General features: G+C 48.7%; 2 protein-coding genes across 5 annotated transcripts in view; one reads left to right on the forward strand and one right to left on the reverse strand.

Moving 5' to 3' along the window:
* TRAPPC9 (trafficking protein particle complex subunit 9) overlaps positions 1-26,501 on the forward strand; it is a 670,396-nt gene that overhangs the window by 217,740 nt on the left and 426,155 nt on the right. For all 4 annotated transcript variants that reach the window (XM_059901771.1, XM_059901770.1, XM_059901769.1 and 1 more), the window contains one exon: positions 5,329-5,472. In XM_059901771.1, coding sequence (XP_059757754.1) covers positions 5,329-5,472 — 144 coding nt within the window. The remainder of the gene's footprint in view (positions 1-5,328; positions 5,473-26,501) is intronic.
* LOC132352064 (protein CEBPZOS-like) lies at positions 8,127-14,467 on the reverse strand. The gene is made up of 2 exons (XM_059902395.1): positions 14,326-14,467; positions 8,127-8,411 (listed from the first exon to the last, which is right to left on the reverse strand). The coding sequence occupies exons 1-2, from the start codon at positions 14,465-14,467 to the stop codon at positions 8,134-8,136; spliced, it is 420 nt and encodes a 139-aa protein (XP_059758378.1). The 3' UTR covers positions 8,127-8,133.

Genomic DNA, 26,501 nt, shown 5'->3' on the forward strand with positions numbered 1-26,501 from the left:
AGATGGGAAATTGGGATCCAGAGGGGAGAGTGGGCTCCACTTGGTGTTGTTTCTGCTGGGAGCTCTCATTGCTAATGGAGTCAGGAAGGGGATCCTGAGAGGGAGGCTGCAGGTCCAGGTGACCCTGGAGGGCAGAGGACAGTTAGGGAAAGAGAGGACAGGTGTGATGCGTGATTCGGGAGGTGCTGCATTTGGGGCGCCAAGGTCAGGCCGAGCCAGGATGAGGGATTCGGGATGCAGGTCACATTTGCCATCGCCCTTGCGTCTGGTGTTGCACAGGGAGCTCTCCCGGGACACAGCCGAGTGAGGAAAGCGGTGAAGAGACCACGGGGCTTGCAGGGGAGCTTGGCTCCCGGACCCTCACTGGTCTGCGTTTACTTTGCTCGTCTCCACGGAGTGAGCGGCCGCGTTCCGGGGAGGCCCTCTCTGAATTCCCGGGCTCTGTAGCTGCTCCGCGGTCTAGCTGTGAGCACCCTTGCGCTGCTTGGAGGAGAGGGCAGAGAGCGCAAACCGGACATTACTCTCAGAGCTGTTCTGCGTGCCCAGGGTTTGCTCTCAGGGTGGAGGTGCCGGCAGCTGAAAGGCTCTTCTGACACAGCTGGCGGCTTCCCTTCTCCGCTCCACTCAGCGCTTAATGGCGGAAGATGAACAACAGCAAAGGAGCCCCTGGGTGGCGCTGGCGCAGCAGGGTGTCTACGTGTGTCCACACGCGAGTCACGGGAAGTGGTTTCACCAGCACGCCCGTTTACCTAGGAGCTCGGACGGTGCTTATTCTTCTTCTAAATGGAAATCATGTGATAATGGATTTTATCACGTCCCGCCTACCACCACACTTTCCCCTGTGTGATCTTATTATTATCTTTTAAGTAGACTTCATTAGAGCAGTTTTAGGTTCACAGCAAAATTGAGCCATAGGTATTTCCCACATACCTCCGTCCCCCTGCCCACCCCCAGCCTCCTCCTCATCAACATCCCCGCCGGGGTGGTGCATTTGTTACAATGGATGAATCTACACTGCCACATCGTCACCCAGAATGCATAGTTTACGTTAGGATTCATTTTGGGCAGTGTCCATTCTGTGGTGTTGTTTTTTATTTTGCCATTACCACACTGTCTTGATTTTTGTAGCTTTACAGTACATTTTGAAGTCAGGGATGTCTTTATTTCTTTAAAAAGTTGTCCTTGTATTTCCCAGTATTTTAAATGACAAATATAGAGCAGCTTCCTTGCCCGGTAGGGTCAGTGCCTGGGAGTGTTGCCCGCACAAGGGCGCTGCCCTGGGTGTGGGCGAGGCCCGGAACCCAGAGCCTGCTGCTCAGGCCCAGCTGTGTCCCTGGCCCAGGGCTGGAGGGTCAGGGGATGGAGCACCTCGTCTGCTAAACGTGGTCTTTCTTCCAGCACACCTTGCACTTGCACTTGCCTTATGCTGCTTGTGGCCTCAGGGAGAACGGTTTCATACGTGTACCATCATTTCTCACGGTTTGGTGAGTGGGTGCAGTGGGCCCTGTACCGCACTTGAGGGAACAGAGAACCTCCTTGGGAAGGTTAAATGCTATTCCTCAGGTCGAACAGCTAGTGAGAGGGTGACACCATTACCGACTGGCTGCGTGGCCCCCGTCAAGTCCTCTGTCCCTCATCTGTACAGGGAGGCTGCTTTTACTGTTTCACGGGAAGGTTGTTATAAGGACTGAGTCAGTCCCTAGAATGTGCTAGGGCAGCGCTCAGCAGATACTGTCAGGTGAGGTCAAATTCCATCCGTCCCTCTGAGGCCACGTGGAGGCTGGAATAAAGAGCCCTGAGGGCCAGTGCTTCGGGCCCGGCTCCATCGGGAAGGAGTGCGTGCTGGGGGGGTGGCCCCCTGCCTTGGCCCTGGTAGCAGTGGTTGAAGTTAAGGGCAAAATAGCTGGACAAGCCCTAGAAGCTTTCGGGGTTTACATTGGAAAGGCTGAGAGTGGCTGGTGTGAGAGACGAGATGAGACCTCCAGGCCTGTGGAGGGGACGGTTGAGCATGCACGCTCCGTTAGGCCGTACGCGGGACAAATTTCGTGGGGCGAGTTAGTGTCTGGGAAGGGGGTGTTTCGAGCGGTCACACTGTTGCTCTGCAGAGAGATGGGAAGGGGGATTGAGTTTCCATGTGCGTGGGACCGGGATCCCTGTTAGTGTGCTTCTGAGAGACTTCTGGAAAGATCGCAGTTGCTTTCCAGTGACCCCTTTTGTATCCCTCGAACATAACTGCAGGCTGGCCCCAGAGTAAATGCGAGCCTCCTGGGCTTTACGCAGTTGCACTGGGCTGGCCTCAGCCTTTTCTTTCCGTGCTGGGCCAGTTGTACACGCCATCCAGGTGTCCACTGCCGGGTCTCCTCCCGGCTCTTGCGTCCTCAGGAACGCTCTTCCCTGCCCTTCACCGCTGCACCCCAGGCATCCTTCCGGTCTCCGCTGAGTGTCAGCTCTTCAAGAGGTCCCCCGTCGTCTCTCCACCTAAATGCAGTCCTTTTATTTCTCTCTTTCACGTACTCCTGTTCTTTCTAAACAGCATTTCCCATAATTTGTAAGTACATTAAAAAAACTGGGCAGTGATTTAGCTTCCCCGCCCCCCCCCCAACCAGGCTGTGTGCCCCGTGAGAGCAGAGACCCTGCCTCTCCCTGTGTCCCCTTGCTGGCACACAGCAGGCGTGCCTGTAAATACGTGTAACGTGTGCCCAAACCTGATGAGCAGCTACGTGACATGTGCTCATTGCCATTTATTGAATAGAGTTTGTTTCTTGATCTTAATTTTTAAATCACACGGATGAAACATGTTTCTTTTGAAAAATGAAACAGATAAGCACACCTCCATGTGATTTGACACTTTTTACTTAGCCTTCTGTTTCGGGAGGGGACATTCACCATCATTTTGTGAAAGAGGTGGGGAGGTAAGGTAAGAGATCAAATAAGGTAAAAATGATAAATGGCAGCTGGCTGTATTTTTAATAAGAAATAAAAGTTACTTTAAACCCCATCTCCACTGTTGCTCTGGACTACTTTAAACATTTCTCAGAGAATTAAATGGAATTCTACTAAATCCCTGTACCTGTGAATAAAAGGGAAATTGTCTGTATTCTCAGGACCTGAAATGTATTTTTATCTGTTTGTGGAAATGAACATTTTCCCTAGCTGGTTATGAAAAGTCGAGGTAGGAACACAGAAGTATACTGTGTGTGTATTTGCCAGCTTAACGGGCTACTTATTATCACTTTAATCTTACTTGTGTTCCTATATATGAAGATTTTTTGATCATACCTTTTGCTTAGCCTTCTCCTGAACGAGAGATTAAATTTTCCCCAGGAACTGTTATGAAAGAGAGAGGCAAGGCACATGAATTTGCTAAAAGGCAGTAGTTGATGTAATAAACTCTCACATTGCTGAACTTTTTGAATACAAGAGTGTTGAAAATTTTATCACTGGCTCATATACTGCAAATCTGTCTTAAGAATAAAAAGATTCAGATTTTATAGGAGGAGCAGTTTGAATCGCATAGAAATTATGATTTGTACACTATTTGGTGTTAAGAAAATTTATACTCAGTCTTACCGTAATTGCCTGTGGTAGGAACTGGATCCTTATGTATTAAAAAAAAATCTGCAGAGTGATATGTGCCCCATTCTTGGTATGGTGGGGTGGAGATTAGTTAGGTCATGTCATTTAGAATTCTGGGCTAGGTTAGTTATGACATTGATTTCAGCCTTCTCATCCTTTTCAGAATCTCTTGTTTTGGCCTTTGGTCTTTTGACAACGTGGAAATACTGCAGGGACTTGTCCTTCCCTCCTCTCCTGTCATTTTATGAAAAGATTTCTGTAAGATAAAACTAGTAGGATATCAAGGTTTTTGTGTGTGGGTAGGTTTGGTCAGCTCTAAGAATTTCAATTCATAATTATTAGTAATTGTTATTGTTAACAGTTTAAAAATTATTATGAAATAATTTAAATATACACAAATCAGAGAGAATAGTACAATAGCCCATCACCCAGATTAAGTAATTAATACAATTTTGCCATATCTGGCTTTATTCAGACCTTTCTTTTTCTTTTATTTGTTCTTTGTTGAAATATTTTACAGCAAATCCCAGAAATCATGTCATTTTACCCTATATACTTAAGTAGGCATGTCTGAAAAACAGGGGCTTTTTCTTTCATCAGGCTTTCAACTTGACCCACGAGCCTGTTAAGGACCAGGCATCTAACTAGGCAGTAAGGATATTTGGGTGAATAAGACACCATCCTGACTCCCAAGGAAATTAAGGACTGATGGAAGAAACAAAGACACTAGCTTACAGATGCCTCACTGTATGTGCCCGATAATGCCTATGGGACAAGATTTGTGTAGGACTCAGTGGAAATTCACAAAAGGGACTGGCCAGCCTTGTAGGGTGGGCAGTGGGAGAGACGGTCAGTAGGCCTGTGAGAGGAGGAATCCTTTGGTCAGAGTCTTAAATCCTTTCCCCCAACCTTCCTACCAACCCCCCAGGGCCCCTGGGCACACAGCACTGGGTGGTAACTGTTTCTGAGCCCTGTTTCCACATCTTCGTGAAGAATTTTAAGGTGGAAAATATTTAAAAGCAGTAACTGTTGCCAAAAGGGACTTGGAATAAGTACCTCTAAAATCCCGTGATCTTAAAAAAAATACTTTTCGGTGGCCGTGCAACCGATTCCTTCCACCTCTGATTTCAGACACGCTACGTTATGTGGGAGGGAGCAGCCACAGTCTTGTTGGTGACCTTTTTTCTAGTTTAGCTTTCTGCTTTTCTGTTCTTACACTTTAGAGAAGTGCTGTGCTTTTTAATTGTATGGCCTTGGTTGTTGATAATGAAGGCTCGTCAGATATCAGTATTTTCTTGAAAAAAAAAATATGCTGTAACTCAAATACATGCCATTGAAAACATAATCTTTTGTCATAACCTTATTATAAGTATTTCAAAGTGGGTTATTTTAAAAATTGTGTCTTTGCAGAAGAGAGAAAATATTGGGTTGACCAAGAAGTTCTTTTGGGTTTTTCTCTAACATCTTGTGGAAAAACCCGAATGAACTTTTTGGCCAACCCCATATAATATAAAACATTTTTTAAAAACAAAAAAAACAAAAAAACATGTGAACAAGCGTATCATGTGAGTGTTCTTCTCCAGGATAAACACAGGGGAAATGCTTTGGTTGCCCTTTGCGCGTGGTGGTTGAGGCATTATCTTGAAATCACGAGTTTTACACGTTAGACATGGCTCCGGGGGGCTCATGTGTTGGCCCTGCTGCCACCGCCCCCTGAAGCCCTGCTCTGATGCTCTGTGTCTTCTGTCGCAGGCACGCACCGAGGCTGGGCTGCCGTCCAGATGCGTCTGCTTCACGAGTTGGTCTACGCGTCCCGGAGGATGGGGAACCCTGCTCTCTCTGTCAGGCACTTGTCCTTCCTGCTACAGACCATGCTGGATTTCTTGTCAGATCAAGGTGAGTGGATTCAAACTCCAGTTTTCTCCCAGGAAAGACGAATGAGTGCACTCTTGGTGCTGGCCCCCATCCACACCGGCCCAGGATCAGGTGGGTGGTGCCCCCGGCGCCCCATCCTCCATGCCCTCACCTCCCTGGGCCCCTCACTACTACTGGCCCTTCTCGCTGCTCTCAGCCTCCGGCATGGGCTCCCCTTGCCTTTGCCTACGTTTTATAAAATGTAAGTGTCAAAGTGTAACATTTATATGCAGAAGTGCACGATTCACAAGAACACTGCTCAGTGAGTTTTCACAAAGTGACCACGTGGTACCCGGCACCCAGGTCGGACACAAGACCAGAACCCCAAACGCCTTTGTGCCCCTTTTGGTCACTGCTCCCCTCGCGGGCAGCATCTGTCTTGACTTTCTGAGGGATCGTGCATATCTTTGCCCACACGTCAGGGCAACTTTCTTCTAGGTCCTTGCCTCCGTCACCTTCTCTTCTCACACAGTTCCTGGGTGTCACGTGTTTTTTGGGTTTCAGTCACAATCCGTTTATCTCCAGCCCAGACCCCACCCCGAGCCCCAGGTGTTGTCCTGCTGCCTGGGTGCCGCACAGGCCCTTGGGAATCAGCCCTCCGCTGCCCCTGTCCCAGCGCCCTGTCCGCCTGTCCCTCCCGCCGGGTTAGCCTGTGCTGTGGGTCCCCTGGGAAGCACTCTTGGATGTGACGCATGTGCGGGGCGTTTATTAGAAGTGCTCTTGGGATCGACACCCACTGAGGGGAAGAGGAGGAGGCAGGTCTGGTTGGGCAGAGGGAAGCTGGGCCTCGGTGCAGAATCTGCAGGGGCCTGGGCGGCCCCCGGGAGCCCTGGGCTGGGGTGACCCTGGAGCCGTCCTGCATCATCCCGCAGGCCGGCCTTCTGCCCCCTCACCGAAAGGTCGTACAGGTTCTCGTGGCGAGGTCCCTATCTCCTGTGGAGGGCACTGTCTGGAGAGGACGCCGCCCAGGGCCTCGGGGATGAGGCCTCAGCGGGGCCTCTGGCACTGGGATGGCCGCGCTGTGTGGTGAGGAGCTGGGTCTCTGTAATCACGCACCCAGGGGCTGATGCAGCTGCTCCCAGGGAGGGGAGCACATGCCTTCCCTGAGCCGCTCCCACCTCCCCCTGCCTCACCTGCCTCGTCTTGGACCTTTTTCTCGCAGATACACATCTTCTTCCCGCAGAGGGCCTTTGCTCTCACCCCTTGCCTGCACCTTGTCAGCCAACTCCCCTGGGTCTGCACTTCCTCTAGGCTGCCTTTCACAAGTCCCAGGGGACCTGTCCTCCTGCTGTTCGGTCTCTCCCCTCACGCACTTCTCACGTTGCACCGACAGAGCCGGTGCGTGTTTAGTCGGCCTGTCTTCCCTGCAGAAGCCCCAGGAGAGAAGGAACTTGGTGGTTATTTAAGGTCATATTAATTAGTGATCCGAAGACACTGGGTCTAGAAGGAGAGAAACTTGGGATATCTGGCCCTGTTGAACAAACCGCTGCCTCATAAGGGCCTGTGTGTGATGGTATTTGGTTAATTGGAGTCTTCTGAGAAGAGGACTGAAGTCAGGAGGACCAAGGGTTCCTTCCACTCACCCCAACCTCTAATTACCATAACCTCAGATCAGGAATTAAATTCTTCCTGGGCTTCATTTTCTCATTTGTACAACTAGGATATTACAGATTGTGTGGTAGTTTGTTATTATTTTAATGATAGTATTTTAATTGATTGGGTGACCTTTCTCCTGGAGAGCTCATGGTACCATTCACAGAGTTGATAATTAACATTTCTAAATATCACCGCATTGAAATGAAATATGGAAGAGAGGAGTAGCCTTCTCCTTGTACGGAAACCCGTCTTGGTGTTTGCAGATGGAGGCGGCACAGTCTGGGGGTTCTTGCCTGCCCCTCCTCCTCGGTCCCCCCACCCCCCCTCCACCCCTGGTGTGTGCCAGTGCGCGGGAACTCACAAGATGGGTTCTGGGGCCAATTTTTTTTGGGGGTTTTTTTATGATGAATTTTATTCCAAAGTGGCTCTAGTAGTACCAGAGACATTGATGTAGAGTTTGAATATTGTTTCAGGTAAAGTGAAAATGGATAAAAGCAGTATTTCTAGTTAATATATTTTTAGATAATGGGATTTTAAATGTGTGAGTTAAAAATGTAATAAGTATTAATGAACTTATTTACAAAACAGAAACAGACTCATAGACAATAGAAAACTAACCTACGGTTACCAAAAGGGAAAGGAGAGGGGAATAAATTAGACAACAATGTCCCACTGTATAGCGCAGGGCACTATATACTCAATATCTTGTAATAAACTATAATGGAAAAGAAATGTAATAAATATTAAAAATAGGTGTTTTACTATTTTATCTATTTTGAAAGATTTATCTATTCAGAATTATAGGGGAGTTTTTTTTTTTTTAAAGGAGAACCACTTTATTTTGAGTAGTAAACAAAACTGCATTTATAACATAATAAACAAACCTTCCGTCAGTTTCTTCACAGTTAGTCCAAAGAATAAAACCTCTGACTTAATTAGAATTTACATTTAACCTTAAATATTCTAAAATCCATCCATGTCAACTTTGGAATTTTAATCTTGCCTGATACTATGAAAGAGGGCAAACCTTGACTGATGGTCAAATTCCTAATTTTTGCTGTTCAGCCACTTTTCTTGATCTTGCTCTCTGATTCCGTACATTCCAGAGTGTTCAGTGGATTTGTAATAAAGTTTCAAGATGAAGGGGAATTTCTTGCTCATTGTTTGCCTGAAATCTTGGCTTGCGTTCATCTTTTTAAACAAAAAATATGCTCCAAAAATGCCCACAAGTTCAGCTAGTAAAACTCCTTTAAAGATCTTCTTTGCCAGTGGATCCAGAGTACAGGCCACCCTGAGGCACGTACTCGCGGGGCTGCTGGGGCCAGCTGTTGACATGAAAAGAATAGGGTGTGGGGAGGATGCCACGGTTAAGCCTACAGAGGAGTCCATAGTAAATGATGGATATGGGAGCATCGTGGGGGAATTGACAGTTCTTTTCAGAGGTGGGAGAATGGTTTGGGTAATGTTCCATGAGGGAGGTGACCTTGACCTTGAAGAACAACTTGGTGTTTGCCAGACCAGACTGAGCAGAAGGAATAGCTTCAGGTAGGAGGACTTTCTCCAGTTCTGGTGGCATTAAGAGGGTTTGGTTTATGTGGGGAATGTTAGATACAGTGATTTGTGTGATTCTGTTGCCTGGGATTTGGGGAAGGAAGGTGGACGATCAACAGTAGTACAATACGATCCTGCAACTCCACTCCTAGGTGTATACTCAAGAGGTTTGAAGACATACACCCACCTAAAAACTTGTACGTGAGTGTTCCTGGGGGCATCACGCATAATAGCCAAAAAGTGAAAGCGGCATCCATCCATGTCCATTCACTGATGGATGGATAAAGAAAGTGTGGTGTGTCCACCTGGATTTCTCATTCTCTTCCTCTCCCTCATCCCTTCTTCCTTTCCACTTTCCTTCCTTCTTTTGGCTAACATTTGTTCATCCTTCACATCTCAGTGTAGATAACCACTTCTGTTGTTTTCTACAAAGCCTTTCTTGGTCCCTCAAGACTACCTTGTGTTCCTTTGGAACATTCCCACTGGAGTATGTGCTTACCCATCGAGCACTTTCACCCACTATATTTCGATCGCTCAATTAATTGACAGGCTCCCCACTCAGGCTGCAAGCTCTCTGAAGGTATCCGTCTGACTTGCTGTTTTTCTTGTCCCTGTCACCTAGTGGCTTGTACTGGCATCCACATATGGCTGAATGCATTAATAATAAATGCTTTTCCTTTTTTTAAAAGTAACTTGATTGAGATTTAGTTTGCAGACCACACAATTCACCTGTTTAAAATGTGCCCTTCAGTTTTTTAGTGTATTCACAGATATGTGCACCTGTTAACCACAGTCAATTTAAAACATTCATCACTTTGAAAAGAAGCCCTATTAGTGGCTAGTTAAAGCCACTGTGGCTGGTTAGTGGCACACTTCAGTACTCACATCCTGTTGAATGCATTAATAATAAATACTCTCATTTGCGTTCTTTCTTTTTTCTGGTTTATTTTCGCTGTTACTGGGAATGCCATGGTGAGCCTCTTCAGCGCTTTGGCTTTTTGAGCAGGAGAGAGATTTTGTCAGGAGAGGGATTACTGGGTCAGCCGTTTTGAACACTTTTATTGCCGTTGAAACATACTGGAAATTGCCTTCTGAAAGGATTGTTCTAATTATACCTCAGGCAGCAGTGCTCCTAATTCAGTATGTAGAAAATGTTGCCTTACTGTTTTAATTTGTATTTTCTGGGTAAGTTGCAAGTTTGGATATTTGTTCTGTGTGCCTGTTTACTAATTGTATCTCTTTTATGTGAGACTCTTTTACAGTCTTCTGATTGTCTCCCTGTAGCTTGCCTCATTTGTTTCTCATTTCTTGGGAGGCAGATAGCATCAGGCCACTGTGCTGAGGTCTGTCATGCTTTGAGATGCTAATGAAGTCCTTTGCCCAAAGTCTGTCGGTTACTATGAGAGATACTCACACTATGAAATGTATCTTGTGCCCTAACATACCTGAATGGTGTACAGCGGGTTTGAAAGAGTTAAGACACCTCCTAAAAGTGCTTCACTTGTTTTTGAGCTAAAGCCGAAAGTAGCAGGAAAATCTGTTTTAGACATTTTATGATAGATCTCTTTAGCATAATACAAAACTTGAAACTGTTGCTGGAAGTCTGAGAAATACATTTAACATTACAGAGGATTAGCTCAGACCAACATGTGTGAATTTAACAGAGAGTATGAAGCTCACTACATTTGACCCACATTGGCCATCCTTTGGTTTCCTGAATATGTCAGGATTTTTGCTTTTTGGTGTTTTCTTGTCTCAGGACATCGGCTACACTCTGGCCCGCCTTCTACGTGGCCAGCCTTCCCGCCTTCCGTTCTGGGGTGGGTCTGTGCAGGTGGCCTCCCCACCCCCGCCCTCACAGCGTCTTCTGGTCGTGTCCTGACTTTTCTTCAGGGCGGGCAGTTTTTATGGCTGACCCTCCACTTCCTCTCTTGATAAACCCCCTTCTAGGAGACTCGGGCCCCTCGGGGACAGCAAGGCTAAGTTACGGGACGAGGGGCCGAGCTGCCTGGGAAGAGAGGGGTTTCCTCTTTTCTGCTGGGAGAAGCGTGAAGCCCCAGGAACTGCTGGTGACCACCCTGGGTGGTGTGGAGAAGAGTCTGGGAGTGGAGCGGACTCTTCCTTGTGTGGTCTTCTCCGTCCCAGCAAGCACACCGTAGTCCAATCCCTAGAGCCCTAGGGCCTCCCTAACTAGAACATGCTGTCTAAGAAAGCAGTGACTCTGCTTGGCTCACTGTACCTTTGTAGCATCTAAAATAGTCATAGGTGTGCTGGAAATATTTATGGAATGAATGAGTGATGGTGGCAGTGATCGGTGACCGCTCAGGAAGTACTCCGGGAGGGGGGTTGTGGAGGGGACGTTGGAGTGCAATGCTAGGACACTTGTTTTGAAGGTGCATTTAAATAACATTTTATCATGGCGTTTGTTCATATTTTAAAAGTGATATGGAATGGCTGATAGGAATTATGAGGTGATTGATCCCTCCTGCTCACCCACCCCCTCACTCCTTGTCAGAGCCTCTGGCCAGATGATTTACTTGTATGGATTTAGGGTTAAGGAAAACCCAGAAGAGGGAAGAGATGGAGTCTTCCAGGGAGGGCTGAAAAAGCTTTCATCAGGAGGTAACAGGTGCTTGAGACGGGCCCTGGAGAATGAGCAGGTATTCAGCAGGTGTGTGGCGGACACAGGTGAGGGGGAGGTGAAGGGAAGGAGTTTTTAGGGAAAGGCTTGCATGAATGAAAGAGAAGGTGCCGCTGTGCTTGGGCTGAGGGATGAGGCTCAGCCCAGACCTTCTGCTGCTTGGGGCGCAGCAGTGCCTGCCAGGTGACCCATCTCATCCGTGAAGCGGGAATGGGCGCCCGGAGGACGGCGTCCTGGCGTCCCTCCCCGGAACCCCTGCGTTCCCGTGCTGCCCGGCTGCAGAAGGCCGCAGCCGGGTGAGGCCCGTTGCAGGGGTGAGCACCGACGTCCTGCCCGGTGAAGCGGCCTTTCCCAGCCCCACAGCCAGTGGCAGAACAAGCCTGGACCCCTAGCCTCTCAGCTCCTAATGTGGGGGAAGGGGAGCCACTTGCCCTGACCCCTCTTGACAGAGACATTTTCGTTTAACTGCCAAATGACTGCCTGCTTCCACGTGGCCATTCGAGTTGCTGATGGCAGATACGTTTCAGCACAGTGCTACTGCCCCCTGGCAGTGGGACGGTGATATGTGTGTATTTCATCAGAGGAAAAAACACTCAGTGAGCTTGGAAACAGTTTCAAGGCAGCCTTTGGTGCACAAAGGACCTTGTTTATGGAAAAGGAAGAAGTACCGCTTTGAAAACAATGACAAAGCTGTGAAAACCGCAGTTCAGTTAGGGTTCTAAATGCACGCATGCATACGTAGTACACACACACCATTAAAGAGAAATTGTCCTGACACTTGTTAAAATGGCCAGGAAGACTGTTCCAGACAGTTGCAGTAGGGTCAGCTCTATTGCAGTAGGGGAGAGAGACCGAGCTCCCTCCGAATACAAGGACAAGTGGGGATTCAGAGCCAACAGCAAAGGGAGGGGGGAGTGGACAGAAAATTACTCAGAGGAGACATCGGGCTGGGGAATTCTGGCACAGTTGGCCTAACAGGATTCTCGCTGAAGGCAAGCCAAGGACTTAGACGTCGAAGGGCGGGGGGTGTGAGGAACTTGATCAGATATTGAGGGTGATCGGGTATCAAGGGTGGGGGGACTCTCGCTAACCTAATTAAGTGGGATCCTTGCTACAGCTGGGCTAGGCGGGGCGAGGACAGGGCCCAGTCAGAAGTAGGGCACTGAGCAGCCTGCATCAAGGAGAGGTTCTCTGTCGTTACGCACACATGTACATACATGCACGCGTGCTTTATGAGCGGGATTTGACTGTACACAGTGTGGGGGCTGCCTGCACAATACGCGGAGCACTTCTGTGTGTGCTGCCGGATCCTGAAGCCCTCAGGCAGGCAGTCGGGGAGGCGGTTGGGAAGGGGAGGTGGGTGGGAAGGAAGCACAGACGAGCGGGAACTTGCGGGGCTGAGCTGGACCCCACCCCACGGGGACGGACGGGAACCGAGCTGGTTTCTCAGCACCTCCCAGCCCCCAGCTTTGACGATGGGAGCCCCTGGAGGAGCGGCCACCTGGCCCAGGAGCTGGAGAAGCTGCAGCAGAGGGCCTGGGGGGGCTGGACGAGCTGGGGGAGGGATGCTGCCTCCACCCCCCCGGCCCAGCAGTGTCGGTGGGCATTGCCTGTGGCTTCCAGGTCCCCATGCACGCTGGCTCAGAGTACGCGGGGAAGGGGCTTCTGGGAAGTGTGGCCTCAGCTTAGCTAAATGCACACGCTGGTGAAGGTTTGACTTTGTGGTTTGAAGTGCACGCCCCCTTTCAGGAAGCAGGAGATGAATCCCCATTGAGAAAAAGCACTCCTATTTTATTTTTGCTTTTCTCGCTATCATAGTGGACATTTTACTTCTTGTTTTAGTACCGGGAACAACTTTTTGTTTTGATTTCTCTTTGATGAGCCCGTAGTTATACATTTAGATGGGCTAGACAGGAATAATTCCTCCCTGTTTCCTCCCCCGCTTCTTCCTTCTCTCTTTGAAAACTGTTGATCCGAGATTACGTGATGCTTTTTGAACGAGAGTGAATTGTACTGTGAAGAGAATAAGAAAAAATAGGATTGCCAATTCCTTTAAAAATTTTGGTTTTTACATGTAAAGTAGATAGGTTTTTGAGTTGTGAGTGCAATTGCAGTAGACCCTTAAGGCTCCTGAAAGTGTATTTTAAGGGTTCTAGGAATACTGCACAGACAATGAGGGACAAGGGAGAGTAAACGACGACATTGGGGAGCTCTCTTTATCTCCTTTCTGAAAGTGTTTATTGATCATCTCCATGAGTTGGACATGATGCTGGGTCCGTGCAGTACCAGAGGTGACTTTTGAGCTGAGCTGGAGGCTGAGGGACAGCGGCGGCAAGGCTCTGGGGCGGGGCATTGCGGCAGCCGTGCGGGCGGGAGCGAGGTGCGAGGAGTTCCGAATGCTCCCCGTGTGTCTTTTGGCCGAGCAGTGTTTAGTGTAACAGGATGCCTGCAAAGCGTGGGGTTCAGGGATGGCGGGAGATGCAGCCAACAAGAGAGACTGGGTGGGGTGAGGAGGCCCTTGGTGCCAGTCCTGTGGGCGGGGTAAAAGGAGGCTTATCTGCACGGTTGTCACACGTCACCTCCTTCTTCATCTAGGGGAAGGAAAGAAGGAGGGACAGAGGATGGAGGGGTTTCGGGAGGAACTGGAGAAACTGGGTCGGGTATTTTGGACGCAGAAACCAGCTAAAATGGAAGAAGCCAAAGCTTGTTACCTTCCACCCCAATCCCTAACCCTCCCCTAAAACAACCTGCAGGGATTTTTAGGTTTTGGGGGTTCCTTAAGTAGAATGGTAAATTTATGTTCGTTACCATCTACCTTTTATCTCTGAGCATCATTTTTGGAGGGGGGGAGACCTTGGGTTCAAATGCCAGGATTATCACTTCCTGCTTTTGTTTCCTTTACACTCCCAGCCCCTTCGAGTCCCTTTGGGTTGTCCCGTTGAGTCTGCCCCTCCGCCAGGTGTGCCCAGTGCCCCTGGGCTTCAGCTGCTACCTCCTTCGTCTCCCAGGGCACCCTTCGTCACTCAGCCTCTGCGTCTCGACCTTACCCGAGGTCCAGGCCTGCAGCTCGTCCGTCGCCTTCAGACTCTCCTCTCTGTTAGCCTCTGTACTTCCAATCAGGGCTCGTTTCCCATCCCTTCCTGCTCTCATGACCTTCCGCTGTGACCTCGGGAACTCATGGTCTGTCATAGCAAAGTCCCCTGTTTCATCTCAGCCTCTTTTTTCCCCTGAACGTTCCATTAACCTTGTACTAAGATAGTGACTCTTCACCACAGAGTTCGCACATGTGTGGGAATGTTTCTGGTAGAACCTTGACCAAGAGGTGTCATTTGTGTTTCGCAGGAAGGAACAAGGCCGCTAAATGCAGGTGTAACGCAGGTAAATAAAGCACAGAAAGCGCTGTCCTGCTCAGAATGGCGGTGGTGCCCCCACGGAGCCACAGTGGGGAGGGGGACCAGCTCATTCCTGTAGGCACTGCTTCCCCGGCCACCCCTCAAGATGCTGCTGTTTTTTCCTCCTGCGCCCCAAGTGCCTCGGGGCCTGGAGATGGCAGAGAAGTCCTTCCCTGTTGCCACTTCCAGGTAGTCCTCCTTCGAAACCCCAGCTCCGTACAGCAGGTGTGCTTCTCCTTTGGCTGTGGTCACTGACGCGCTCTGGTCACTTCTCCCCGCTCCTGGCTCACCCTGTCCGGCAGCGCCGCCACTGTCTGTGTCCTGGTGGCTTCGCCATCCACGTGGAGGGTCCAGTCAACACCGTCCTTATCTTCTCCGCCTATGTTTCCTCCTGGTAAACTCACAGGCCCAAGGCTCCAAGAACTCTCTGCACGCATGGCTCTTGCATTTATTTCTTATACGGAGCTCCAGACCTGAACGCCTGACTGCCTTCCCATCCTTCCCTGCCCCATCTCAGCACGTGGCACCACTCTCCGTCCAGTTGCTCAGACCACAAACGGTGAAGTCAGTCTTGATCCCCTTTCCCCCCATCAGACCCCATATCTAAGTCCTCATCAGGCAGTCCTCCAGGTTTTACCTCCCAAACATCCCCATACGGCCCCTTCTCCCCACCTCTGCCCTTAGAGGTGCAGTCTGAAACCACCCCTGCCCCCATTACTCAGCTGGGTGTGGATTTGGTTATTTGGTTCAAATAAGGCTTAGCCCTGGGGGAAATACATTTTGAAAGAAAGTAACGCTCAGCCAACAGTTAACTCAGAATTTACGGGCCCAGTTCCAGAGCCCCACCCTGGACCCAGGAGCTTGCATTTCACAAGGACCCGGGGAGGCCAGTGCAGGAGGTGTGTTCCGTGGGCTGAGAGACGGGCTTTGATAAGAACAGGTTGTTGGTGGGGAGTTTTTCACTGGGGCCATTTCAGGGTCTTTGCCTCTTTCTGGAAAGCAGCCTCCCTTCTTTCCCCTCCGTAGCCACCATTCGTTGGGTTCGGAGTAAAATGCATAGAGTCACCGTTGCTGCCCTGGCTGCCCTCAGAGGAGTTTCTGCCTTCTTTAGTGCCCCTGCTCGTGGGTAGCAGATTCGTGACTTGTGGGCCAGTGAGATTTCTTATGGATTTTACAGTTATTCGTATGAAAACTCATGTAAAGCGATGTAACCTATGTCACATTTAGTTAGAGATGTAGTGTAACGTTTTTACTGGAAAGAAGGACCCTGAGGCCGACATGGAATCTGAGCTTGCTGATGCCCTGTGTGTCGGCCCGACAGTCACCTATGAGGGCGTGGAGGTGGTGACACGGCGGTACAGCATCGGGCGCAGGACGGACCGGACAGATGGACACACACCTCCTCCACGTCCCCCACCCCCCTGCCCTTTCACTTACCGTCGTTCTAGACTGTTGTGAATTAAAATTACTTTTCTGGCCATCTTTTATAATCCTGGGTTTTAAAATATCTGTTCTAAACATTTTTTTGAATTTCAGTAAATTGTAAAATGGCATTGAAAATAAGTGCATTTTTTACTAGATTTTGGTATCAGACATTATGGGTAAAATAACATGGCTGTAATAATTGAAAGTCTCCTATAGTATGGACCAACTTGAAAATATACAGGGTTTGGGTTTAAAGCCCTGTGTGTTGTGTCTTGTTCCCGCTATGAAGAACATACAGGCTTAGATTTGAATTTTTGTCCTTTGGCCTCATAGCAAAGCATAAAGAGCTACAGCATGAACCCTGCCCAAAGGTGAAGGCCGTAGTTTTTATACTGTGAAGGCAGTATGTGTTATTCTGCTTCTTGCTTTCCATCCCTGACGTGCTCTTTCCCCCTTGCATTTTTTCCCCAGATGGTATACGTGGTTTCTTCTGGAGTTTTGAGTTAATATGTTCCATTTTTCACCTGGGTGGAGGCGAAGGAGGGCTGAGCACATGAACTGTTACGTTGTAGAGTCCTGGTGGGAGCTCTTCTGTAAAGAGCTGTAATTTGTTTCCGTAGCAATTTACACAATCCCTTTTGTTTGTTCAGAAATAGACAGCAGAGGTTGAACAAAAACCCAACAGAAATGAAGGGAAGCTTTTGACTTCCTTTAAGTTGTGTGTTGAAGAGATAAATGCTATGTAGGGCAACATAATAAGTACCTGCTAATAAAATGCATTCTCAATAGAGAAACCACACATGTAAAATAATGAGGTGAAGAAAAACTATCAGTATGTCAAAATCCCAAATATATTAACTGCGTTTGCTAGTTATGGGAAAATACTAATTTGCCAAGTCGTAGGTGAACCAAAGTAGAGCATCCTGGGGTGGTATCAAGAAGGGCACTCTGCACCTTCTCGAAGAATTGAGTCTTGTGGGACACCGTGGTCTAGACGGTATATGCTTTTCAGCAGTGGAGTGGGGCCTGCTTTGCTGCTCACTTGCCCACCGTCTGCTGCACGAAGTGCCAGCCTGCCACTCTCTCGGGCAGGCTGCCGTTTCTGGTCCAGGGTACGGCGACACATTCTAACGACGCACCTTGTCTCTCAGGTTGTCCTTTCTCATCTCTCTTCCACACAGACTATAAAGTGATGTTCCCAAAGCAGATATTTATCCATAGCAATCTATGTGTGAAGGCTGGACAGCTGGAATTGAGACTCTTTTTTTTACCCCCCAAACCCCAGCCTAGCATAAAGTCTGGCTCACAGGGGCTCAGTACGTGCTTGTTGAATCGAATTGCTTGTTTTCTCTGCGTTATTTCCTCATCAGGAAAGTGAGGATTATGTCTGCCTTGCTGTGCTGGTGTAGGGAGTTGAGACGCTGTATGTAAAGAGCTGGAAGCATAATATATGCTCAACACATCGTAATTCTTATTGTTTATATTGATCTGTTTCTGACTTCTGAAGCGTTTCAACATATGCAGGTCTTAAACTGGAGAACCGTACAGTTTTCTACTTTGATGGTATGTGTGTATCATTCATGGGGTAGTGGAATGGCCTTGGACAAGATGCCGGTGTCCCTGGCCTGGGCTGCTCTGTGTGTAGAATGGAGACAGTACAACGTTGTTTCAGCAAGGAGAGCAGTGCAGAGAAATGCATGGGTTATGATCCTTGGATTGAGGCAGACCTGGGTTTGCCTCCTGTGTCTTCTACTGATTAAATGTAGCCTTTGACAACTTACTTACTTTACTAAGCCTGCTTTCAACTGTAAGATTAAGAAGATAATGTCTGATAATGTCTGGAGGATTATCAGAAATAATGTGTAGCAGCCACTTGGCATCCTGCCTGCAATAGTAGAAGCTCAATAAACATTAGCATCTTCCCTTACTTCACCTACTTGGAAAGTCGGTGTTTCTCCCCGTAATGCTATACAGTTCTTTCCAGCTTAAAGAGCTTTTGGTGGATGTTATCAGAAGTTTTAGCAGCAGAGTAACCTGTTAAAGTTATAAAAAGAGAGTTTCTCTGCAGGATTTTCATAGTTAGATGGGAACAGATGGGGGGAACCTTTTGGCTGTGTCTGACTCTAATCTTTGACCAATTTTCTCTAAAAAATGGTTATCTTGGCAGGTACTTATTTATTGCTAAGGATGACTTGAATGATTGAAATGTGGGTTTCTCTGTATCTGGAATATGTCAGAGTAAGAGAAGAGGAATTTCTGAGTATTAAATTCAAGCCAAAACGGAACAGTACGGTTTTCACATGGAAGTATTGAGTCTGAAATTTGAAGCAACTGGGAAAGGGCGTGCAGACTACCTGGACCAGGACCGTGGGTTTGGCGTAGATTTCCGGACAGGAATCAGCACGAGGAGTGGGGAGGGTGGTCGGATTTCCCAGGTGTGACCTCGGGCCAGTCACCCCTCTGATCCCTGGCCTTCACCTTCCTCTTTGGTAAAAAATGGAGCAGTTCGACTGAATGATCACTCATACGTGTATATTCATTTATCAGATTAGCTCTGTATCAGGTATTGTATCTCAGAATTGATTGAGAATTTTGAATCCATTAATACTTTCTGTCATTTCAAACGAGGAGTTGAAGATATGCTCCAGTAACTTGCTGAGCACCGGAGAGGACAGCTGACCTGGAGCCCTTAACAACGGTGGCTCTCAAACTTCTCAGTCATGGCCCATAGTAGGAAGTACACTGCGTGTGAAAAACCACACGTTTCATGAAACGACACCCATTCTCACTGTGTGTGGTGTCCCCTATTGGTCAGCTTGGGCCACCGTAACAAAAATACCACAGCTTGGGGGCCTCAGCAACAGACATTTATTGTCTCCCAGTCCTGGAGGCTGGAAGTCCAAGATCAAGGTGTCAGCAGGGCTGGTTCTTCCTGAGGCCTCTCCTTGGCTGGCAGGCGACCACCTTCTCCCTGTGTCTTCACGCGGTCGTCCCTCTGTGTGTGTGTTGCTGTGTCTTAATCTCCTTTTCTTATAAGGACACCGGTCATATTGGATTAAGGTCCACGCATATGAGCTCATTTTACCTTAGCTACTTCTTTAAAGGCCGTCTCTCCAGATGTAGTCGTATTCTGAGGTACTGGGTATTAGGACTTCAACAGTATGAATTTGGGGGGTGGGGAGACACAGTTTAGCCCGTAACATGGACGATGACCCATCCCATCCCCTCCCATCCCCTCCCCTCCCATCCCATCCCCTCCCCTCCCCTCCCTTCCCCTCCCCTCCCCTCCCATCCCCTCCCCTCCCCTCCCATCCCATCCCCTCCCCTCCCATCCCCTCCCCTCCCATCTCCTCCCCTCCCCTCCCCTCCCACCCCCTCCCCTCCCCTCCCATCCCATCCCATCCCCTCCCATCCCATCCCATCCCCTCCCCTCCCATCCCATCCCCTCCCACCCCCTCCCATCCCATCCCCTCCCACCCCATCCCATCCCCTCCCCTCCCATCCCATCCCCTCCCCTCCCTTCCCATCCCATCCCATCACATCCCCTCCCCTCCCTTCCCCTCCCCTCCCCTCCCATCCCCTCCCCTCCCCTCTCATCCCATCCCCTCCCCTCCCCTCCCCTCCCCTCCCCTCCCACCCCCTCCCCTCCCCTCCCATCCCCTCCCCTCCCCTCCCATCCCCTCCCACCCCCTCCCATCCCCTCCCCTCCCACCCCATCCCATCCCCTCCCCTCCCATCCCCTCCCCTCCCTTCCCCTCCCCTCCCATCCCCTCCCCTCCCCTCCCATCCCCTCCCCTCCCCTCCCCTCCCCTCCCACCCCCTCCCCTCCCATCCCCTCCCCTCCCCTCCCCTCCCCTCCCACCCCCTCCCCTCCCCTCCCCTCCCATCCCATCCCATCCCCTCCCATCCCATCCCATCCCCTCCCCTCCCATCCCCTCCCCTCCCCTCCCATCCCCTCCCCTCCCATCCCATCCCCTCCCACCCCCTCCCATCCCATCCCCTCCCACCCCATCCCATCCCCTCCCCTCCCATCCCATCCCATCCCCTCCCTTCCCATCCCATCCCATCCCATCCCCTCCCCTCCCTTCCCCTCCCCTCCCCTCCCATCCCATCCCCTCCCCTCCCATCCCCTCCCCTCCCCTCCCCTCCCCTCCCATCCCATCCCATCCCCTCCCATCCTATCCCATCCCCTCCCCTCCCATCCCATCCCCTCCCCTCCCCTCCCATCCCCTCCCACCCCCTCCCATCCCATCCCCTCCCACCCCATCCCATCCCCTCCCTTCCCATCCCATCCCATCCCATCCCCTCCCCTCCCACCCCATCCCCTCCCCTCCCATCCCGTGGGATGCAGCTCACTACCCACTAAACTGATTTTTATGACCCACGAAGAGGTCACATAGCTTACAGTCTGTTACACCCTTACTTCTCTCTTAGAATCGGCCATGGGATTTAAGTGGAATGGGCTCACTTGAAATGAGTCACTTGCAGACTTCCCCAGCGTCCCCTGTGACCTGTGCTCCGCATTTGTTAGCTTCGTTTACACGTGTCGCACGTGGACGGAATCAAGCTGTTGGGCCCGTGCAGCCATCACATCCTGCTGGTACCCTGCTTCACTGATCTGAGAGAGAAAAAGAAGGCACCAGTTCAGGCTTTTCGGGATCTCATTTTTAAAAAGAGATTGAGATAAATTCACATTAATATTTATTAAGCAGCCTCTCAGTGGCAGAGAACTATTTTAGTGGAAGAAATGGCATATTCCTTAGCAAAATGAATGCAGAGACCCTTGGTAGGACGTTCAGGGTTTAGCTCTTCTCTGGTTGATGACCTATACAAATAGCCCCCGGCTTTCAGGGGAGGAGACCCTGGATGCAGCCCACAGAATACCGACGCCAGGGAACAGAGTGCCAGCCCCCTGGCTCCCTGGCTTTTTCTACTTGTGAACATCCCCAGGGGTCTGTGTTACGTAGGCGATTTGAAGCTGTGCCGAGGCCGGGCTGTTGGATGGTGCCCACCTGGACTCAGGTGGCTGATGGCCGACCCTGGCCGACTGCGGCCCCTGCACATCGGCGAGTCTGTGTTCCTCTCTAATTGTCACTGTGTCCACGGCTCTCTTGACGTATCAGTCATGTTTTATGCACGTAGGGGGGTAATTTTAGTGGCACTTGGGAAGGTACAGAGGTCCAGGGGCCTGTGTCTCCTGATTTCAAGGCTCTGCTGTCTGCATGAATAACCCCAACAGTGGGAGAAGGGACAGATCTGTGGGTGTGGGGAGAAGGGTGGTGTTTGATGTGGCTGTAGATGGATTTAGAGGAAATAAAACAACGACATAGAGGGAATTCCCTGGCGGTCCAGTGGTTAGGACTCGGCGCTTTCACTGCCGTGGCCCGGGTGCAGTCCCCGGTCGGGAAACTTAAGATGCCGAAGGCTGCGCGGGGGAGGGATGCTCAGCCGTGGCTGGGCTTTCCCACTCGTGGAGCGAAGACGGGATGGGACTGGCGTGGCAGCAGAGGGGGCGGCACGAGCAGGAATAGCTCCTCACCTGCCCTAAGACTGACTTTGGTCATCTCTGAAGTGGGGGTGATTCAGTGATGGAATGAGCCACACTCCATACCCAGCAGAGCACCTGGCATTACAGGAAGGCAGTTAGTGCTGACTCCTTCCTTACTGCTTATCTCAAGCCCCCTTTGTTCTGCTGTTTTAGACTCTAGCGAGACAAGTTAACAGCATCACCAGCGGCGCCCTGCATGTTGGCTGATGACCATGTGCCTCGTGCTCACAGCCCCTCCTGGGACCAAAGCAGCCCCTGTGCTGCTGAGGAAGCAGGCCCGGGGTGGGGCGGGGCCGGGGGGGGGGGAAGGCGGGTGTCACAGGCACACACCTGTCCAGCGGGGGGGCGGGGCAGAGGGAGATTCAGATGCAGGCGTGTGAGGCTCCAATCCACGCGCCCTCCTCTCTTACGTGTTCCCACATCTCTGATGGCCTGATCCTCAGGCTGAGCTCTGAGCTCTGCTTTCCAGATGGAAGAGTCCTCATCTTCGCATTTGAGCTGGTGCTCATATGTCACAACCCCGGACTTCCAAATCTAGATTAATTCATTTTCTCACTTGCCCAGCCAGTATTTGTTTTTATAGAGTGTCTGCCTCTTATATCTTTCCTCAGTTTCAGCACCTTCAAGGTGCAGACACATGACCGGGCTTTGCCTTAACAAGGGTTTCTGGGTCCTGAGAGTGTGTGATATTCGTTGGCGTGCACTTTCTCTACTCTGTGCCCTTACAGGGGTGAATTGCCCTAATCCTCACAATTGCCCCAAACGGGTAGCTACTGTTCTTAGGCTTATTTTACAGTGAGGCAATTGATGCATAAGGAAATTAGCTAGAATGCCTAAGGTCTGCTGTGTGGTATTTGGAGGACCTGGGACTTGGACCCTGGCCATCTGGCTCTGGAGTCCATGCTCTCGTCCGCCGCTGGCCTCGATTACCTTCTGTTGCCTGAGTGCACGCGTTGACGGTTGATCTTGTTGCCCTGCACTGTGACAAGGGGCCAAACCCGCCAAAGGTTGCATCAAGGGACATCCGACATCACACTTCTGGTTTGTCTCTGTACCAGGGTTATCTACCAACTTAGATACAGTTGTCATTTCTTTGAACGGCAAAGATTGGAGGAGATAGAAAATGTTAGATTTAATTTATTCAGTTTCTTCTTCATTTTATCGCCAGCTCATTACTTTGCTGCTCAGCCCAAAGAAAATGCATTAGAAATTTGCCATTGTCAGTGTCAGAGTAGATTGAGCCTTGGCCTGGGAAAGGTGCTCTCCTGGGGGTTTCATCCTGATGGGATGGACCCTCAGACTCTGGAGCCGAGGGAGGGCAGGAAATCCGAGAAGTGATGCATTTTCCGAACACTGCCAGCGCTCCTTTTTCTCACTTTGCCGTTCTCTGCCTGCAGTTCCACGTCAGCTCTCACCTGCTGCAGAGCAGACAGTGGGCAGCCGGAGGAGCCTGGGACCAGGAGCCTCGCTGCACTGCAGCTGCAGCTGCAAACGTTAGGAGTATCTGCAAAAGGAAATCTTTTGTTACGTTGTAACTTGGGATCATTATGTCATAAAATCAAAAAGGTTTTTTTTTTTTTTAGTTCAAATGCTGTGATACGGAAGTGCATTTATTTCATGCACATACTTCTCCTTGGGGAAGAAACCGGAACAGCTGGAAAAGAAACTTTGGCTTAAAAAATTATGAAATTAATGTTACCCCGAAGGTAATTATTTGAGTTATGAAAAACAAGGTTATTAAAAACTAGAAATTACAAAGTGGGTCAATGAGGGTGTACATTTAAAGAATTCTGTGAAGATTTGTGGTGGGGATTTAAGAGTTAAGCTCTTGGTGTATTCAATATGTACTTGTATTCAAAATAAAAATTTGCTCTTGATTTCACACAGTTATACATCCAGTCCTGACTTCTGAGCTTCAGTTTCCAAATGAAGGCGGGATGTGTCCTTTGAATGGCCTAGGACCCTCAGTTGAATTAATTCTTTCCCTTGAGGGTGTTACTGTTTTCTTACTCGTGGAGGCTTGAAACTTTTGGAGTCATCCTCTAATTGTCCTCCTTCTCCTATATCCTGTGAATTGCTTGGATGTATTCCATATCCGTTCTAATGCTTGAGCTTTTCTCCCATGGGATTCCTCCTCCCCCTTCCGCCATCCCTGTCCTGGTTCAGACTTCCCTCCCTCCTTCCTTCCTTCCTCCCTCCCTCCCTCCCTTCCTTCTTTTTAATTTCTAATGTTCATTTGTTTATTTCTTTTACATCTCTTATTGTTTGGCCTGTACTGTTTTTTGTTTTGTTTTAGAAAAATAGTTTTAATTGCAGAAAAGTTTTTTAATATTCATTTTTATTTATTTATTTATTTATTTATGGCTGTGTTGGGTCTTCGTTTCTGTGCGAGGGCTTTCTCCATTTGTGGCAAGCGGGAGCCACTCTTCATCGCGGTGCGTGGGCCTCTCACTATCGCGGCCTCTCTTGTTGCGGAGCACAGGTTCCAGACGCGCAGGCTCAGTAGTTGTGGCTCACTGGCCTAGTCGCTCCGCTGCATGTGGGATCCTCCCAGACCAGGGCTCGAACCCGTGTCCCCTGCATTGGCAGGCAGATTCTCAACCACTGCACCACCAGGGAAGCCCTGCAGAAAAGTTTTTACATAAAAATAAAATAAGCCTCAGACAGAATAATGGCCATAGATGCAAAAATGCTGCCTAGTGAGTAGGTTAGATTTTTTTTTTAAACATCTTTATTAAAGTATAATTGCTTTACAATGGTGTGTTAGTTTCTGCTGTATCACAAAGTGAATCAGCTATACGTATACATATATCCCCATATCCCCTCCCTCTTGGGTCTCCCTCTCTCCCTCCCTATCCCACCCCTCTAGGTGGTTGAGTAGGTTAGATTTTAAGGAGAAAATCATTCGATTCATGCCAAAGGCTACAGAAGTATCTTAAATAAAAATTTAATTAATAGAAATTTTACGAACTTTATCTCCTTGAAAACAGCTCACTTTTCCAAGCTGATTTCAGTAATACCCTCAGTGGTCTAAGATTTGCAAGGTATACTGGGCTAAACTGAGTTGATTCAGACTCATTCTGAATGGGTCCTTTTCTAAAATAGTATTTATTTACCCAAGTCTGCTTTTCTTTTTTCTTTAACATCTTTATTGGAGTATAATTGCTTTACAGTGTTGTGTTAGTTTCTGCTGTATAATAAAGTGAATCAGCTATATGCATACGTATATCCCCATATCCCCTCCCTCCCTCTTGCATCTCCCTCCCACCCTCCTTATCCCACCCCTCTAGGTGGTCATAAAGCACCGAGCTGATCTCCCTGTGCTATGCGGCTACTTCCCACTAGCTATCTGTTTTACATTTGGTAGTGTATATATGTCAATGACACTGTCTCACTTCGTCCCAGCTTACCCTTCCCCCTCCCCGTGTCTTCAGGTCCATTCTCTACGTCTGCGTCTTTATTCCTGTCCTGCCCTTAGGTTCATCAGAACCATTTTTTTTTTTTAGATTCCATATATATGTGTTAGCATGCGGTATTTGTTTTTCTCTTTCTGACTTAACCTCACTCTGTATGACACACTCTAGGTCCATCCACCTCACTACAAATAACTCAATTTCGTTTCTTTTTATGGCTGAGTAATATTCCATTGTATATATGTGCCACATCTTCTTTATCCATTCATCTGTCAATGGACATTTAGGTTGCTTCCGTGTCCTGGCTATTGTAAATAGTGCTGCAATGAACATTGTGATACATGACTCTTTTTCAATTATGTTTTTTTCTCAGGGTATATGCCCAGTAGTGGGATTGCTGGGTCATATGGTAGTTCTATCTTTAGTTTTTTAAGGAACCTCCGTACTGTTCTCCATAGTGGCTGTATCAATTTACATCCCACCGACAGTGCAAGAGGGTTCCCTTTTCTCCACACCCTCTCCAGCATTTATTGTTTGTAGATTTTTTGATAATGGCCATTCTGACTGGTGTGAGGTGCTACCTCATTGTAGTTTTGATTTGCATTTCTCTAATGATTAGTGATGTTGAGCATCCTTTCATGTGTTTGCTGGCAATCTGTATATCTTCTTTGGAGAAATGTCTATTTAGGTCTTCTGCCCATTTTTGGATCGGGTTGTTTGTTTTTTTTGATACTGAGCTGCATGAGCTGCTTGTATATTTTGGAGATTAATCCTTTGTCAGTTGCTTCTTTTGCAAATATTTTCTCCCATTCTAAGGATTGTCTTTTCATCTTCTTTATGGTTTCCTTTGCTGTGCAAAAGCTTTTAAGTTTCATTAGGTCCCATTTGTCTACTTTTGTTTTTATTTCCATTTCTCTAGGAGGTGGGTCAAAAAGGATCTTGCTGTGATTTATGTCATAGAGTGTTCTGCCTATGTTTTCCTCTAAGAGTTTTATAGTGTCTGGCCTTCCATTTAGGTCTTTAATCCATTTTGAGTTTATTTTTGTGTATGGTGTTAGGAAGTGTTCTAATTTCATTCTTTTACATGTAGCTTTCTAGTTTTCCCAGCACCACTTACTGAAGAGGCTATCTTTTCTCCATTGTATATTTTTGCCTCCTTTATCGAAGATAAGGTGACCATACGTGCGTGGGCTTATCTCTGGGCTTTCTATCCTGTTCCATTGATCTATATTTCTGTTTTTCTGCCAGTACCATACAGTTTTGATTACTGTAGCTTTGTAGTGCAGTCTGAAGTCCAGGAGCCTGATTCCTTCAGCTCCCTTTTTCTTTCTCAAGATTGCTTTGGCTATTTGCGGTCTTTTGTGTTTCCATACAAATTGTGAAATTTTTTGTTCTAGTTCTGTGAAAAATGCCAGTGGTAGTTTGATAGGGATTGCACTAAATCT

Source organism: Balaenoptera ricei, chromosome 17, assembly GCF_028023285.1.
Source record: "Balaenoptera ricei isolate mBalRic1 chromosome 17, mBalRic1.hap2, whole genome shotgun sequence".
Classification (NCBI taxonomy): Eukaryota; Metazoa; Chordata; class Mammalia; order Artiodactyla; family Balaenopteridae; genus Balaenoptera; species Balaenoptera ricei.